The sequence below is a fragment of the Carassius gibelio genome, chromosome B13 (genome assembly GCF_023724105.1).
Source record: "Carassius gibelio isolate Cgi1373 ecotype wild population from Czech Republic chromosome B13, carGib1.2-hapl.c, whole genome shotgun sequence".
Lineage (NCBI taxonomy): Eukaryota > Metazoa > Chordata > Actinopteri > Cypriniformes > Cyprinidae > Carassius > Carassius gibelio.
This window is the reverse complement of record NC_068408.1, coordinates 16573096-16591893: the sequence shown is the minus strand read 5'-3', so window position 1 is coordinate 16591893 and position 18798 is coordinate 16573096. Positions and strand designations below refer to the sequence as shown.

At 36.1% G+C, this 18798-nt stretch overlaps 1 protein-coding gene across 2 annotated transcripts in view; it reads left to right on the top strand.

Annotated features, from left to right (window-relative positions):
* gabrb1 (gamma-aminobutyric acid type A receptor subunit beta1) overlaps nt 1-18407 on the top strand; it is a 41759-nt gene extending 23352 nt beyond the window's left edge. For both annotated transcript variants that reach the window (XM_052572501.1, XM_052572500.1), the window contains 6 exons: nt 3678-3898; nt 7652-7734; nt 12782-12916; nt 13704-13856; nt 13984-14234; nt 15500-18407. In XM_052572501.1, coding sequence (XP_052428461.1) covers nt 3693-3898; nt 7652-7734; nt 12782-12916; nt 13704-13856; nt 13984-14234; nt 15500-15847 — 1176 coding nt within the window. In that variant the 5' untranslated portion in view covers nt 3678-3692 and the 3' untranslated portion in view covers nt 15848-18407. The remainder of the gene's footprint in view (nt 1-3677; nt 3899-7651; nt 7735-12781; nt 12917-13703; nt 13857-13983; nt 14235-15499) is intronic.
* The last annotated feature ends 391 nt before the right edge of the window (nt 18408-18798 follow it).

Sequence of the window (18798 nt, the reverse complement as noted above, 5' to 3'; positions counted from 1 at the left end):
CAGATAGAGTGCAAATCAGTTTTTAGTGCAAAAAATATATATAGCTATATACAGCTAAATATATAGCTGCCCACTGCTCCGGGTGTCTGTTCACGGTGTGTGCACTTGGATGGGTTAAATGCAGAGCACCAATTCTGAGTATGGGTTACTATACTTGGCAAATGTCACGACTTTCACTTTTTCACTTTCAACCTTTCTACTTGAAATATTATGTTTAGTGGTACTTTATCTCCCGGAATGCAAGGTTTATCGGGAAACCCCCTGGAAATGCGACCCTGAACTGAACGCATGTGGTGGAGAGTGACTTTACTGACGGGATTCACATGAAAATCACAGCCCTACTGTGAATATGCAAATTTGATGTTAAATCAATATAATGTTAGAGTGAATATTTTGCATCTTGGCAAGAAAGTTGAGGAACCTCTGGTCTACAGTAATTAGTTCTAATTTAATGCGGTCAGAAGTTATTGTTATCTTTTTTCCCTATATCAGTGTTGGTTTTTAAAGATGCATAAAGTACTTTGATTCTGGACTGCATTAGCTCCATAAGTTTTATCTGCCTGTCAGTCTAAATGTGTCTTAAAACAGACACAGACTGATGCAGTGATTGTTTTATAGGGGTTTGTAAATGTCTGTGAGAGACAGGAAAAATCCACTCTGTCTGGTTAACCTTCACTCTCATTTATCATGTTGGTTTAATGGGATCTCAACTTAATTTGTTTCACCACTTATTCAGCTGAAAAACTTGGCGACTGGGAGATGGAGTTTAAGCAGAAGCTTCTGTGCAAATGTGTCTGCGATTTTCAGCCTAACCTTTGACTTTACATTTTGTCCCAATGCATTTGGGATCTTAAGAGGCTCTTTCCTTTTCAGAGCAAACCTAAATGAAGTGCACAATCATGTAAGTGGCAGTTACTGAGAGCAGAGCAGTGTCTGAAATATGGATGTTCTGTTGGAACGGGATCTCATTTAGTCTCATTTAAGTTGGTGATTTCACAGACTTGATTAACTTGACCTCAAAACATTTATGAATGCAAAGCATCCTTATGTTATTGTGGAGCATGAAGCACCAGGGCCACGCAGTTGTTATAATTGTGTTGTTTTGTCTGCAGAGGAGAGCTTGTCATGTTGGATGATGCTTTGTGTTTTTACACATCTGGAGGCAGTGGCTGTGTGACCTTCAGCTGAGAAAACTGGGTTAGTGTGGTCTTGGCTGAGGGGAAGGGAAGCTTAGCCTCGAGGTGGTTGACATCCACTTAGATATGTCAGAAAAGGATGCAGATGTCCTCCCTGAGATAACAAATGCAGATGAAATGGGGGACGAGATGCATAGCAGTGATGCATTTTAATTTGTGACGTACGAACTTTGTTTGCATATGCTAATAATCATGCACCTGCTTTCACTCTTAAAACAACTGGAAATCCACACAATTTTCATTTAGCATTTTTATTTTCATATGTACATTCTTCTGCGCATTTTTGACTCTAAAGTAAAACATAAAGTCATATAAATTTTATTGCATTTGATTCAAACCACATTAAAAGGATAGTTCCCCCAAAAATGAAAATTATGTCATTTATAACTTTAATAATAAAACCTCCTTAATAACCCTCATTGCGGTTCCAAACCCGTAAGACCTTCATTCATCTTATGAACACAGTTTAAGATATTTTAGAATTAGTCCGAGAGCTTTCTGTCCCTCCATTGAAACAGTATACTGTCCATGTCCAGAAAGGTAATAAAAACATCATCAAAGTAGCCCATGTGACATCAGAGGGTCAGTTAGAATTTGTTGAAGCATATATGTTTATATTCCAGATATGTGAAGAGGGTTAATTACTCCAAATTTCCATGCAGAGGGAGAAATTCCTTGTGTTATCAATAATTTAATCATCTATGTTAGAGGTCTGGTAAATAATTCTTTATGAGTTAAAAAAAATAGTATCAAATTCATATTTATCTTTAGCTGTTGTATTTTCAAGTGAACTAATTATTCTATCAATAGAATAATTGATAGAATTCAATTTCTTCCTTCCCGTTCTCTATTTGACACCTGTTTAAGAATAAACTTGGACAAGACACTATCCATCAATGCAATACATGGAATATCCATACAAATAGCATGGTCGCTAATTCATCCAACTCAGATTTTTTATATTTTACTGTGAAATTATAGAATTGTTCCTGCTTTTCTAATCTGGCTCATGACTCTATTTATTAATTTATTAAAATTACACATCTCACATTCCATCTTAGATTATAGAAACTGTTTCAATTAATTATCTCTTTGTTTGATGAGTGAACAATTATTTTCATTTAACCAAGGTAAGCAATTTTTCTTCCTGGGTCTACTTTTCTCGTGTCTCTTAAAACTATTCACAGTAGTTTGAAAAACATTAATTAGAACATTTGTATCTCTTTAAACAATTTTGAAAAAAAATTTCTTCCCACTTTATATCTTCTATGCCCATTTTAAATGACTCAAATCACTTTTTGGTATTCTAAATTCCATGTTTTTTCATTTATAGTCTGATGGTTAAACATCTTCTTTGTCAATTTTCTTACAACCAAAGTTAAATTATGATCTGGCAATCCTGAAATAATATTAAAAGTCTTAAGTACGTGATCAGGTTTATTTGGAACATTTAAAATCAATTAGTGTTTCAGATGATCTTATTCTTGTGGGTCCATTTACAAGCTGCTTCAGTTCAAAGTTACTAGTTATATTTTTCAGTTTTATCTAAACAATTTAAATTTAAGTCCCCAAACAGAATAACTTCTATAATAAAATCACATAATTTAAGAAGCTTATATAATTTATCATAAATTTGTGGTGAAAGAGAAACATCTAAAACTATATATTTAATATCAAAGTTATAAGATAACTAATCAGTACACAGAATGTTTAATATGAATATTAAACATAATACCCATCTCTACCCATCAGTTATTGGCTATTGTCGGCCCAGGATTTAGACACATAAAATCCTGATTTCTCTGCAACACTCCAGCGAGGCAATCGCCCTTCGCTTGTTGAGGTGCACTATCCGTAGTAAGTGCCACCGGTGCATTCAAATGAGGTTTAGTCAGTCCCAGATTTAGATGTACATCTCCTGAGAGTAGTAACAGAGTCAAGAGGATAGATCCAAACACACTCCATCTTTCTTCGACCTGTTTGATGCTCTTTCCATTTATTCATTTCATTTTATTCGCTGATTTTGCCCATTTGCCCTTTCATGCATGAGTATAAATATTATATATTCTAAGTTATAAAATGTATAATCCGTCATTGGTATGCCGTTGATGTGATTTTTCACAATATAAATATCTAGTTTTTTATGCTATTTCCTTGTTATGTGTCCAACTTGAATGCATGACTTCTTGTAATAATAAATGCCAGACTTGGAGGTCCGAGTTTTCCATGTATACTTGAAGGCAGTGATGCTCTTGACATCCAGAAAAAGTCTGAATACTTTTTGTCTTCATTTTGAATTGTAAATTTAAAATTGTATCATTTGAAACCAAATATGTTTTATTTGAAATGTGTGTTTATGCTGTCTTTCTTTGCAGTAAATGTCTCTTGTTTTTATATATTGTATCTAATGCAGTGACAGTCTGGCAAAGTGTCCAATACTTTGGAACTGATGAAATAAAAAAATTTTTGTGTGTTTTTCAGGACTATACCATCACCATGTATTTCCAGCAGTCCTGGCGTGATAAGCGCCTGTCCTACACAGGGATTCCTCTCAATCTAACTTTGGATAACCGAGTTGCTGATCAACTATGGGTGCCTGATACTTACTTTATAAATGACAAGAAATCTTTTGTCCATGGGGTCACAGTGAAGAACCGCATGATTCGCCTTCATCCTGATGGGACTGTGCTCTACGGCCTCAGGTCAGTAAGTTTGTGCATCTTTTTTATTCTGTATTTTTTGTGTCACTTCTTCTTTTTCTCATGCATTAGGTTAATGTTTGGTTCTTTTGTGTGTGTACATCTTTATATTTATCTCTTGTCTGCATGTGTATGCTGTATTTTTAGCTGACCCTATTCCCTTGGCTGTCCTGATGGTGCTTTTTCGAATCTAAAGCCCAGTGAGAGATGTGTATCCTGTCTCAGTCAGGGAATATAGGGTCTGTTTACCAAAGAAAGATGAGCCTGTCTTTGTCCTGGTTGAACCAGGCTACTCTGTTAACATCCTATTCATCTCAATGGCAGTTGCTTGGCTGGTGTAGAAACTTTCTGGAAGACCACAATTAAAAATCTTCCATCTTTGCTCATGGAACCCCAAATCTTTTTTTGTCTAAAGCCTGGAATATGTTATGTGATACAGTTTGGATAAGTTGATCCTAGTTGCCAAAAGTCAAGCCAGTCTGCAGATAAGAGTTGACAGAATTCATAGAAAATTGCGTAATGTGATGGTCACAAAATTTCAAATATATTTCAAAGTTGGTAAGTGTATGATGCCCAATGTTTTAGATTCTGTTCTGATTTTAAAAGTTGTGGAGTGTATTTTAGCCTTAAGATAGATGTCAGCAATTAACAGAGCAAAGTCTGATCTGAACCCTAGATTTGATTTATGGAGCAAATAATTTCTCAGATAGTTATAAATATAAAAATATTTGTAAGAGAATAGAAAATGTAAATCATGAGTAAATGATATGTACTATTGTTCAAAAGATTGGGAGTATTAATGTTATGAAAATGTTAGTCAGAAAATATAATTAAAACAATATTACAATAATAGTGTTAAATATTATTATTTACCATTTTCTTTATATTTTAAAATGTAATTTATTTCTGTAATGGCAAAGCTAAATTTTCAGCAGTCTTTATTGCCACGTTATCCTTCAAAAATCATTCTAATATTCTAGTATTAACTTCTTTGTAAAAAATCTGATATATATTTATATATTTATAAACATTAAACACAAAGTTTCTCTACATTTTGTTAGATTTATGGTAAAAATAAAATATATTTTTTAATTAGAATGTTGTGGAAAAGTTATTTCAGTAATTTAACTCAAATTGTGAAACTCGTGAATTAAATAAATGTAATGCACACAGACTGAAGTAGTTTAAGTCTTTGGTTCTTTTAATTGTGATGATTTTGGCTCACATTTAACAAAAACCCACCAATTCACTCTCTCAACAAATTAGAATACTTCATAAGACCAATTAAAAAAAAAAAACTTTTTTGGGATTGGTTGGCCTTCTGGAAAGTATGTTCATTTACTGTACATGTACTCAATACTTGGTAGGGGCTCCTTTTGCTTTAATTACTGCCTTAATTAGGTATGGCATGTAGGTGGTCAGTTTGTGGCACTGCTGAGGTGGTCTGGAAGCCCAGGTTTCTTTGACAGTGGCCTTTAGCTCATCTGCATTTTTGGTCCTCCTGTTTCTCATTTTTCTCTTGACAATAGCCCGTTATAGATTCTCTTTGGGATTCAGTTATGGTGAGTTTGCTGGCCAGTCAATCACACAAACACCATGGTCATTTAACCTACTTTAGGTGGTTTTGGCAGTGTTGGCAAGTGCTAAATCCTGCTGGAAAATGAAATCAGCATCTTAAAAAAGCTGGTCAGCAGAAGGAAGCATGACATGCTCCAAAATTTCTTGGTAAACGGGTGCAGTGACTTTGGTTTTCAAAAAACACAATGGACCAACAACAGCAGATGACATTTCACCCCAAATCATCACAGACTGTGGAAACTTAAAACTGGACTTCAATCAACTTAGGCTATGAGCTTCTCCACCCTTCTTCCAGACTCTAGGACCTTGGTTTCAAAATTAAATACAAAAATTGCTCTAATCTGAAAAAGAGGACTTTGGAACCCTGGGCAACAGTCCAGTTAATCTTCTCCTTAGCCCAGGTAAGATGCCTCTGATGTTGTCTGTGGTTCAGCAAATTCTTTGACATGTCTGTGTGTGGTGGCTTTTGATGCCTTGACCCCAGCCTCAGTCCACTCCTCATGAAGTTCACTCAAATTCTTGAATCGATTTTGCTTGACAATCCTCATAAGGCTGCGGTTCTCTCGGTTGGTTGTGCATCTCTTTCTTGCACACTTTTTCCTTCCACTCAACTTTCTGTTTACATGCTTGGATACAGCACTCTGTGAACAGCCAGCTTCTTTGGCAATGAAGGTTTGTGGCTTACACTCCTTGTGAAGGGTATCAATGATTGTCTTCTGGACAACTGTCAGATCAGCAGTCTTCCCCATGATGGTGTAGACTAGTGAACCAAACCGAGAGACCATTTTGAAGGCTCAGGAAACCTTTGCAGGTGTTTTGAGTTGATTGGCATGTCACCTTATTCTAATTTGTTGAGATAGTAAATTGGTGGGTTTTGTTAAATGTGAGCCAAAATCATCAAAATTAAAATTACCAAAGACTACTTCAGTCTGTGTGCAATTAAATTTATTTAATACACGTTTCACATTTTGAGTTGAATTACTGAAATAAATGTACTGTTCCACAACATTCTAATTTATTGAGATGCACCTGTATATTACTGCAATGTAAAAATAAAAAAGTGTATCAGTTCTGGTATGTAAAAAAAAATTATCTAGAAGACAATTAACTTTGAATAGTCACTATTAAAATGCCAAAAAAATAAAATATTGATTAATTATTTTAACAATATTCAAATATTGATTAATTCAAGATTCATGTCTTTCAAGAGAGGGAAAGCTTTCCCAACATATTTATTTATATAGCTAGATATGCAGGTTTTGTCTGGCCGATATTCCATCTCTCTCCATCTTGCTCAAAACTGTATAATTTATATCTAATGTACTATGCCTGAGGGGTATGGACATGTGCTGCTCTATACAGTGCGCACCTATGAGTGTGCCTATAAATATATGTGAAAACTGATTAGATAACCATCTGTCTGCCCCTCAGGAAAACAATACAGTATAATAAGGTAAAAATAAAGTGTGTTTTTATAGAGGTGGAAATGAAAACATGTATTTATCACTGTGTTTGTTAGGAAATAGTGCTTTATAACAAAACTCATCCAGGACTGCAGAACGAATAAGCAATTCCATCATAAGTTGTCTAAAAGGGCAGCAGTCATGCACTGAAAGGCCACAGCGTGTGTCTCTGTGTTAATTAAAGCTCAACGTAATTAAGATCCAGCCAGAGGCATTTCAAAGACATGACTGAGACGGCGTTAAAGCCATAACACAGGACAGGAATAAAGAGGGATGAAACATGAGAGTGATATAAGGAACACAGTGTATCTGTAGTGATGTTTATCCAGGAGCTTGTGCGAGAACATTTCAGTGACATCATGTGAATAAACTATAAGCATTTATTAGTCTGTATTATTAGCCAAGTACTTGCATCTATTTCCTTTTAACGCGGGTTGATTGGGAGATGATTACACTTGTTATTTTGTTATATGAAGAAGTACACGTGCTTGTCAAATCAATATTAGTTCAACATGAGTTAAAGTTCTGCAAAGCTTTCCTGAGCAGCCAATGCTTTGAACATAAATCTCTTTACAGGTGAACGCAGGTGGCTGTAACACCATCTGCGCTGTAATGTACAGCTTAAATATTTGTCTTGCCTCATGTAGATCCAGTAAGCAACTGCTTGATTATAATATTATTGTGTTGTGTGTTGTTTTTGACCTCATATCTGTAGGATAACTACCACAGCTGCTTGTATGATGGATTTGCGCAGATACCCGCTGGATGAGCAGAACTGCACGCTGGAGATTGAAAGTTGTAAGTGCTTTTTGTGGTTAAACCTTAAACAACCATTAATAACTCAGTTGGCGTAATCTCAGTTTATCACTTATATCAGTAATAACTGGAAAAACCCATATGAAGATAATTCAAATTAATTATAGTTTTGTACCTGATGAACACATCAAATTGACAAAAAGTGGCTTTTGAATCTGTTAGTTCCATAGTTCCAAGGAACATTCACAAACAGTGTCGCAAAGTTGTGTGTTTGAAACTACAGCTATGTGACCTGTGATTAGAACCACAGTTTCTAGTTAGTATGTGACTATAGATCATGCTTTTGAGCAACATAAGTAAGCTAACATGCTGCACAATCTATATCCTTTATATACTGTAAGTTTTATTTTTATTATTTATCTTTTAGTTTGTCATATGAATAAAAAAAAAAATTAAGAGTGTGCATGGGCAGATATGTTCTATAAACCCGAAGGAACCCCCAATACGATGTAAGAGGAACCTGTGATTGAATCAAACAAATGAAAATAAAGCAGAACAACAGAGAACAAAAAAAAGCAATTTTGTCTTCCAATGCCGTGTTCATTATATACAGCAATAATCTGACACTAATTAGATCTCAGTAAGCAGAAGTTATTACTCCACCCCATAGGAAGAAAAAATCAAAAGTGAGATGCCTTTAACATCTCAAGTATTTCTCCTAGACAGAAATGAGGTTACTTAAGGATCGAATGGAGATTTTTGTTCGAGTCTCCTCCTTCTAACAATCTCACAATGGTCACAATGGATAATGTTACTTTTTATAGGACAATGTTTATCTACTCACTATTGTACATTTATTTATTGTCAGCACACTGGAAAAATCCAACCGGACCAAAAAAATATATAGATTTTTTATTTTCCATATGCAAAAGTGACAAAAATCAGACCAAAGACCAGACGTACCATTAAACGTAACATATTGATATAAAAAAGCACAGAGAAAGGATTCCTAGAAATCTTTCTTTCTTTCTTTCTTGCTTTCTATAGAAATGGAAATTTAAAAGAGGGAAAAAAATAATTAATAATTTACTGGCATTGTGGGAATATGTAATCATGTAATCCATAAAAAAGTAACTGTAATCTGATTATGAGAATTTTAAAATGTAATATACTCTAATTACAAGTACTTACATTTTTTAATCTGATTATTTAATCCAGATTACATGTAATTAGTTGCTACCCAGCACTTTGTGTGACATTTACTACAGTTTGTGAAACCTGAATGAATAGTTAATTTTTTCAAAGATATATAGTACTATGGTGGTTAAGCATCAAATTTACACCTGTTGAATGGGAAACACACCCCAGATCAGATTTGAGGGCCATTCACACTGGACGTTGTTGTATTCTGTATTTGTTGTATTGTTGTACTCTTTCTTTTTTTCTTTTTTTTTAACGTTTTTTATTATGTACATTTAGCTTTTGCATCACAGCTTTTCAGCGTCTTATGCGTTTTGAAGACACACACGTCTTAAGCATTGAGTGTTTCCTGCACTCTGTTGCTTGTGTTCCAACTTGCTGTTACTAATAATATGAACATGTCCTCAGGCATCCTGAGGTAAATATAGTAATTCAAGCTTGTATTGCTCCTTAGGTAGGAAAATTGCCTCACATTATTCTTTTTAATTAACTGCACTAAAATATTGTACATAATAAAGAATAAATGTAGAAAAATGTTTTCATACAATACACAAGTAATACATCCTAGATCCTACCAACACGATAGTCCAGTTTTCGCTGAAAGTATATTACATAAAGATGCTGAAATGTCTTTATTGCATGCAATTGCAAGCAACAGTTGCAATGCGGCAAAAATAGTTGTGTAATCACAATGCTTGTATGCAATGCATCATCTCATTTATCATGAAAACACCTGCAGAGAATCTGGCTGTGTTGACTAATCTCTCTGTTTTATCTTTCTTTTTCTCTGTGACTGTCTTCCTCTATCACTCTTTCTTTTTTCTCTCTTTCATCTCCTCTTCTCCATCTCTTTTACACTTTGTCTCTCTCGGTGTGACAGACAGTGTTTGTAATTGGGTTTCTGCTCTTTTGGGCAGACAGCTGTAGCCCTGTGAGGCTGCTGTCATGTCAGAGCTCTGAGATGTATATCACAGCATGAAGAAGGAGAAACCACAACATCACAGCAGACATAAACCGTGCCACCTTCACCACATACACATCATCCATGGGACAAGACAAGAACAGACTCACTGTAAAGTAGGCAATAATATTTTCCACAAGTAGGGTGTTGTTAAAGAGATAGTTCACCCAAAAATGAAAATTCTGTAATTTTCTCCCCCTCATGTTGTTTGAAAATATAATAAGGACCATTAAAATATTTATATCACTACAGCAGGGCCCATTTGAGCCTTTGAATTTAGTTGAGCTAAAGTTTCTTTCGTTGAAAACTCTGCTCCTGCTTGTGCTGGCCTCCATCAAGAGGGTAGGGGACCTGCATGCATTTTCGGTAGACGATTCCTGCCTAGAGTTTGGGCCGGCTAACTCCCAGCTAATCCTGAGGCTACAGCCTGGCTACGTGCCCAGGGTTCCCACTACATCCTTCAAAGACCAAGTGGTGAACCTGCAAGCGCTGCCCCTGCAGGAGGCAGACCCAGCCTTGGCTTTGCTCTGTCCTGTCCGAGCATTGAGATGCTACGTAGACCAGACACAAAGCTTCAGGACCTCAGACCAGCTCTTTGTCTGTTACAGAGGCTGACAGAAGGGGAATGACATCTCTAAGCAGAGGATAGTCCACTGGATTTTGGATGCCATAACCCTGGCTTATCAGGCACAGGGTGTGCCCTGCCAATTCAGGTTGCGAGCTCACTCAACTAGAAGTGTTGCATCCTCCTGGGTGCTGGCTCGTGGCGCCTCGCTGACAGATATTTGTAGAGCTGTGGGCTGGGTGACCCCTAACACGTTTGCTAGGTTCTATGGCCTTCGTGTAGAGCCGGTATCCTCCAGTGTTCTCACCTCAGACGGGTAATGGCACTGAGAGGCCTTGGTTAGTGTTGGCTTGCTAAAACTGCTCCAGAATGTCTGTACTGTAGACTCTGTTGAGATCCTCCATCAAGCTAGGCAGCTGGCTGTGGTGGAACCAGGCCTTCATGATGAATCTGTGAGAACCATTGAAGGCTGGGTTCCATATTGAGACCTAAGCGGTACTCGTATGTCTATAGTCCACAGTATAGCCTTAGAGCCAGTGTTTACCCGGCAGACTTCTGCCTTCCAAAGAGGGTTTTAATCACCTCAAACTTCTCCATATACAGCTAAACTGACATTCCAAAAACTCCTTCGGGAAGGATGGGGCTTCCGCAGTGTCCCTGTTCCAAGCGGAACGGGTATGTTTTCCCAGTGTTATCCAATCTGACCCAGTGAGGTAGTCCTTTGACAATGGTGAGTGAAACTACTACTCCTGGTCTACACCTAATAGGGGCGCAGGAGGCTTGCACAGGGCACTGGAAGGGGCAGAACCCATGGCGCTATAGTAGGAATCCCAATTTTTCAGTCACCGATATGAGGTCGATAGTGACCGACTGAAAGGGAACGTCTCGGTTACGTATAGTAACCCTCGTTCCCTGAAGGAGTGAATGGAGACATCACATCCCGTAAAAATAATTAAATTTACACTCGAAGTAGATTTGTCTATAGAAGCGATATCGCAATTCATCGGTCACTGACGTGACATCTCTGGGAACCCCCTTCAGGGAACGAAGGTTACCATATGTAACCGAGACAGTTTTGTTGTTGGACTTAATATTTAAATACAGTATTTTTACTACAAGTGATTTGAATATCTGTTTCCATTATGCAACAATTCATTATTTTGGTACAGTTAACAGGCTAACAATAGTTTTGGGACAGTCATGGGTCATCCTATTTGTAGGAAACAGTGACATTTAATTAAATATCACAAATTTGACATGCAATCTCAGATTCAAACATTAAAGAGGCGAGGACTTCAAATGACAGAAAAAAATCAGAGAGCATTGCAGAGCGGGAAGAATAGACACATTGTAAGGATCATGTCAATGGGAACACATTTCTAACAGGCCGATTATCTGAATTAGGTGTGTTAACAGAGAAACATGCAAAGTATGCAGAGCTGGGGGGCGTGAGGACTGGAATTATGAATCCGCTGCTAATGACCTCTGCTGACTCCACCCCTCTCTTTCATGGAGTGACGAGTAGAATATAAACTTCAGCCGTGAAACTGGTTAACTAATACATTATAAGAATAAGCAATTTACAAAGATTCATAAAAAAAAAACGTTATACCTACTTCTTCTGTAGATGAAGCTGGATCACAAATAATTTGTGCGAACTTAAACACATTTAGGCAGATAGGTGATCGGCACATCCCCTTCAAAAACTAAAGTAATGTTAATCTTCTTCATGGCTCAGATGTCAGGGGTAAATGATGATTGCTATGTTCATTATTGCATCCAACAACAAATCATCTCAATCGCTTAATCTGAGACATTAAGGTCTTGTCCTGCACCTGAGTTGACACAGTGGCGGACAGATCTCAGCTCACTCAGGGCGGGTGTAAGGTAAGACGGCCTAGCCAATCAACTATCGTGGGAAGGGCCTGTGCAGAACTACATCATTCTGACAGGAATTTCAGAACAGCCTGCTTAGAAATTAAAAAATGAATTAATTAAACACTGGGGGTGGACACACTTCCAACACACATTTATGTACAGCCAACTTGTAAAGTAAATTTTGCATCAGATGACCCCTTTAATGAAGAACAAGGAGAATTTAATATCACAAGACTTCATCCTCTTATTAAGCTTTAATGCTCTGCAGTACTGTGCACTCTCTTGGAGATAAGCACAGAGAGTCTGCAGGGACAATCTTGTCAGTTAGATCTGGACCAGACATCTAACAGAAGTGTTGTCACTGTAATCACATGCTGATTTACTCCACTGACAACACAGACTGTGGGCATGTGAGAGAGGCAGCTTTTCCCATGCTGTTTTGTGACTGTTTTTCTGAATGTTTCTGTCCCTCTTTTGTCTCTCAGATGGCTACACCACAGATGACATTGAGTTCTACTGGCAGGGAGGAAGTTCAGTGACGGGGGTGGACAACATTGAGCTGCCACAATTCTCTATTATTGATTATAAAACACTGTCTAAGAAAGCGGTGTTTGCCACAGGTATAGTGCACTCCCTGCATGTTCATTCGATGAAAAGACTTTTTTTCAGGATGTGTAAGCCCTCTACTTTATGCCAGGATTACCTTCGGTTCACGTCAGTTCAAAAATAAATCTTTCAAATTAAGTTGTTTTAAATTTGTATGCACAGAAAAATATATAAATGTGTGTAAGTTGTAATTTTGTTTTGATATTAAGGACATGATACATAAAGTCTGGACCATCATGCAGCTTGTTCTTGTGAAGACCCGCCAAGTTAGACAGGAATCTAAAATGTAAAATAACCAACCACAATGTATCCTGAGTATACCATTTTTTTTTTTTTTAAGAAATTATTTTATTCAGCAAGGATACATTAAAATTGATCAAAAGTTATAGAAAAGACATGTTATAAATGTTTTCTGTTTTAAATAAATACTGTTCTTTTTAACTTTCTATTCATGAAAGAATCCTGAAAAAAGATAAATATAAAAGTAAGATAAAAATAAAGTATCAAATCAGCATATCTTAATGATTTCTGAAGGATCATGTGACTTTGAAGACTGGAGTATCGGCTGCTGAAAATTCAGCTTTGGCGTCACAGGAATACATTTCATTTTAAAATATATTCAAATAGTAAACAGATGCTTAATAGTAATGATATTTCACAGTATTACTGTATTTTCGATCAATAAGTACTTTGTTGAGTATAAGAGATGATTTAAATATCTTACTGACTCTTTGAATGCTAGTTTATGGTGAATGTATTTTTGTGTACTACACTGACAGTACTTTCATTTCTCACTTTCAGGGTCATATCCTCGTCTGTCTCTCAGTTTTAAACTGAAGAGAAACATAGGATATTTCATCCTGCAGACCTACATGCCCTCAACATTGATCACCATCCTGTCCTGGGTCTCTTTCTGGATCAACTATGATGCTTCCGCTGCAAGAGTTGCACTAGGTGTGTGTCTGTGTGAGGACACTTTCTCTTCACGTCACTTTTTCCAACACTTCTTAAATGTACTTTTTGATGTCGACTAGTTTTCTAAATAAGCATTTTCAAACATTGCAATACTGACTCTCTTTAGGAATCACCACTGTTCTGACTATGACCACAATCAACACTCATCTAAGGGAGACTTTACCCAAGATCCCTTATGTGAAGGCCATAGACATCTATCTGATGGGCTGCTTTGTCTTTGTGTTCCTGGCCTTGCTCGAGTATGCCTTTGTCAACTACATATTCTTTGGCCGTGGTCCAAACTTGCAGAAGAAAGTGTCAGAAAAAGCTGCAAAAAGCAACAATGAGAAGAGTCGCTTGGAGAGTAACAAAGTTCAGGTGGGTCTAGGGATGCACCGATCCAATACTCAGTATCGGTAATGGCTACGAGACTGGCATTTTCTGCCATCAGTCAGAGGAGACCGAACTAAATACCATATTCTGCATTTAGTATTCTGTTATTGATAAGCCCCACGAAAAACAAAACAAAAACAATAATAATAAGCCCCAATAATAAAAATAAAGCCCCACTAAGTTCTTATTAAGTGAACTATATGTTCCAGCTATTCCGTAGTTCAATGTTAGGTACAGTTAAATATCCAAAGATGTTTGGTTCATGAAAACTTGTCACGTTCAGTTACGAAGGTCAAAACTGAAACACTTTCCAAGAGTGCACAGTAACTTTAAGTTTAAAACTGTTAAAAGAAAAGGCTCAATAAACTATCACACAGATATAACATACTATGCATCAACATCTCTTCTCTTTGTGCTTTGAACTTGTCTATGCAGAGCACGGGATACACATAAGCGATTTGTGCCACTTTGTATTATTGGAGCCTTTTGTATTAAAATACTTTTGTGTAGTTAAAGATTACTAACAGCCTTTCTTTTCTGTCCTATCACATGTTGCCGCCTCCATTACTGTGCTATACAGTACATTTAAAATAAGTGTCTTTTAAATTTATAGTATATTATAAATAAATATATTTACTTGTTTTTTTATGAATGTATTTTAGAACAATACAAAGAGCAATCAATGTTATCTATTGTCAGTTTTACCAGATTAAGTCCCATGCTTATTCACTTATATTTGTTCCCCATTAGTGTTATTTCAGTAAATGTTTAGATTTTATAAAATTATTGTGCACTCATGATTTTTGTAGAACAACTTTTGCTGCTGAATTATATACACTTACCTAGTTTATAATAGTATTTTAGTCTTAGATTTTGACTATATTTTTCATTTGTTATTTTTCTTATTAAAATGAAGTTGTCTATATTTAGTAGATTGTGTTTAACACAAAACAGTGATGAACAGGTTAACATATACACAGTGATGTATAGAAATTCTACAGTACGTTGATTAAAAAACAACAGTACTGTATTGGATCAGATCGATTCGGTTCTGAAAAATGGTATCTGTGCATCCCTAGGTGGGTTTTTGACCCTTTAACATGTTTTACATTTACTTCAAATTGCACCAATTAATTTTTTCATTACACTGTTTGGAGTTGTTGTTGGTTTTATATATAAACCTTTTTGTGAGAAGAATCACTAAAGCTAACCTCTTTTCTTTGCTTATATACTCTTCTTTTCCATTAAAGGTTGATGTCCATGGAAACATTCCTCTAACAAACCTTGACCTGCGCCTTAGCGGGGCAGATATGTTAGGTGCTCTTGGGGACCCGAGGAACACCATGTTCTCATATGATAGTGCCAGCATCCAATACCGTAAGCCCCTTACAGGTCGGGACCTCTACGGCCGGCCCACTGCCTCTGTCGAGAGGCCAATGGCACAAAAAAAGAGTCATCTAAGGAGGCGAGCCGCTCAGCTAAAGGTGAAGATTCCCAACCTGACAGACGTAAACGCCATCGACAAGTGGTCACGTGTCATCTTTCCCATCACCTACACCTTCTTTAACTTAGTATACTGGTTGTATTATGTCCACTAGGGAGCAGCACTGACACGACCCAGCCATTCACACATCAGACTCTCTTACCCTCCTTGTGGTTTTGACTGTCTTTTCTGTAAATTATGAAGAATATATAATATAAATCTAAATTATAATTTTTAAATAAGACAAAATAACTTAAAATGACTGCCCAACTTTTAAAGCTGTTAATTGTAGATTACGTCACAAATATTAGTTACAATTTTTGCGCTTTGCTTCTGTAGGACCATTTTCACTTACTGCAGAAAGTACAGCTTCAGAATGGGGAGAAAAAGGCTTTTCTTTAGAGATGACTGACCTGCAGCTGTAGACAGGCTTAAATCTTAAAAACAGCATTCAGAAGTTTGATGTGTTCATCATCCATCTTGCATATATTGGAGGCCTGAAGGTCTTAAAGGGGTGTTCTTGGTTTATTACAAGCTTTATTGACAACATTTGTGGTATGAATTTAATTACAACAGAAAATACTTTTAACTAATTGCTCAGGTTTTAATAAATCATTAAAATTGGGAATGAATTAAAAATGACTTTTGTCTGGTACTTTTATACCCTGTAGATTTTATTAAAGATTTATCACTTTGTTTTACAAAATTATTAAAAATAGTTATTTAGTAAAGTGAAATTGTTTCTGTTTGAGGTCAAGAGGTCAGTATGACAAAAGATTAGAAAGATTAGTAAAAGTGTCAGCCTAATTCTGTTTGGTATTTGTGGTATTATTATTTAAATGGGGTTACAGTAAGACACCTACAATGGAAGTACATGTGCCAGACAACTGAAATAATAATACCACATAACGTAAGTTATGCACATTGGAATGACATGACATAAATGCGGATAATATGCTCACGGATACCTGAAACTGATGTAACAGTTGTACTCTGCTTACATAGAGCAAGCTCCACCTGCAAGACTAAATGTACAGTATCATATACTTTTATACGAACTGAAGAGAAGTTAATTTACCTCTAATAGTAATCCCTTAAAAGTAATTTTATAGTGAGTTGTTGAAGCTTAACTTGAACGAAAACCCGGAACATTCCTTTAAAATCAAGACCTTCTGCCTCAGTTTAGACACATCACATACTGTACATTAAACCTGTTCATCTTAGTAAGACTTTAGCAACTCTGCTACCAATAAATGAGCAAAAGAGCTCATGGTTTGGGTTACAGCATTTATAGGGCTTGGTTAAGATTATCTGTCTATATGCAACTCACTTGTTCTCTGTTATCAAATGTAGTCAGTCTGCGAGGAACTGATGTCCTTACATCAGCATGACGACACATGATGACAAGCAGGATACGAGTTTCAAGTCCTCACAGTATGTAAATGTGTACATTAAAACATATCAGGTATTGAAAGATAATTGATGTCATTATGTTTTTCTCTACTTTTTCTTATAAAGCAACAAATCCATGCAGGATTTCATTCATTGCAGCAGTTGAATTTTATACTTTAAATCCCAAAATATAAAATCCAGATTCATTAGCAAGAGGTTAAAAGACAAAAATGGTTTTAGGAAAGTGATGTATTATTTCCTACTGTTCAGTATTTGAATCAGCATTCCTAACATTATTGCAATCAAAATGTAGCTATGATTTTAGATATGGACATTATTTTAGGGATGTAGTTATAACTATTTATCTAGGAAGTGACTTCACAGTATTTAACTTTCACATTTGCATTTAGCTTTAGACTGCTATTCACTGTGAGTTATATATTATCCAAGCTCACCAAAATGGCTAAAAGGTCTTAAAAACAAATTAGATTCTTCTTCTTTATGGCCGAACTTGTGCCTTTTAAGAAAAAACAAACAACAAAAAACGTATTTTACAGGGTTTAACATACAACAGCAGAGTAGAAATATTCTGAATGGATTTCCACTTTTCTATAGAACAAATATTCCTTAAGGGTGCCACACATAATTAAAAAAAAGGTACTTTCAAGGGCTTTTCCAGTGCCCTGCATTAATATTCCGTATAATATTAGAAATACATAAAATGCATTTGGCATGTAAATAAATTGCTTGCATTGCTACACTCTTTTTGTTTCAGTGACAATCTGACTGGGACATGAGCTGCTCAGTTTATTGTCCAGGAGTGAATTTACTTTACAAAATTCTCCATTAATGCTTATCAAAGTCTGGCAATGTGTAAACAAAGCATATTCACACGCTCCAGCCATAATCAGCATGAATACACAAACATGTTCACATAAAAGTGAAGTTATATTTAACTTTCAATAGGCCAGCCGTAATTTATACATGGTGTTATGGCTTGAGATACCTACAACAACAACAACAAAAAAAAGGCTAAAGTATTTTTAAAAACAGTATCCTATTAACTGTGTATGATTTCTGTAATTGCACTCATGCTATCTGCAAGTGCACTTCTGTGCAGATGTGGAGTGTGTTGAAGGAGAATTTACTGTTACTGAATGAGACAGGATGTTTGTATCTATGTATTTAAGCCTAGAACCGCAACAACAGTTGTTCTTAATGATACTTTATTTTAAATCATAGACATTTTGAATGAATTCAAATAAAATATCTCACCAAGCATAGTGTGAAGAGTTGATTTTTGTACCCGATTGCTTTTTTGTTGCATTACCACATGGCATTGATGTTATTGTGAGCTGGGAAGTCTAATAATCAATGACAGACTCTGAATTAACTGAGGAATGAATAGAAAAGGGTTAATTGTTCTCATAATACAATCACCCTGTGCTCTTTAGGGAATGGACCTATTAAAATGATCTGACAGTAATGAAGACAAAATTCCGTTCATACAAGTTACTTGATTTAATCCACTTTAACATGTGCACACCAAACCCATTAATCAGGATTACAAGTGGTGTCACATGATCGCGCCAAAAAGTCTGGGGGTTTCTGCCTTTTTTCTCTCTGTTAATCATAATATTGACTTGCATTAGCTAAAAAGAAACCACTCGACAC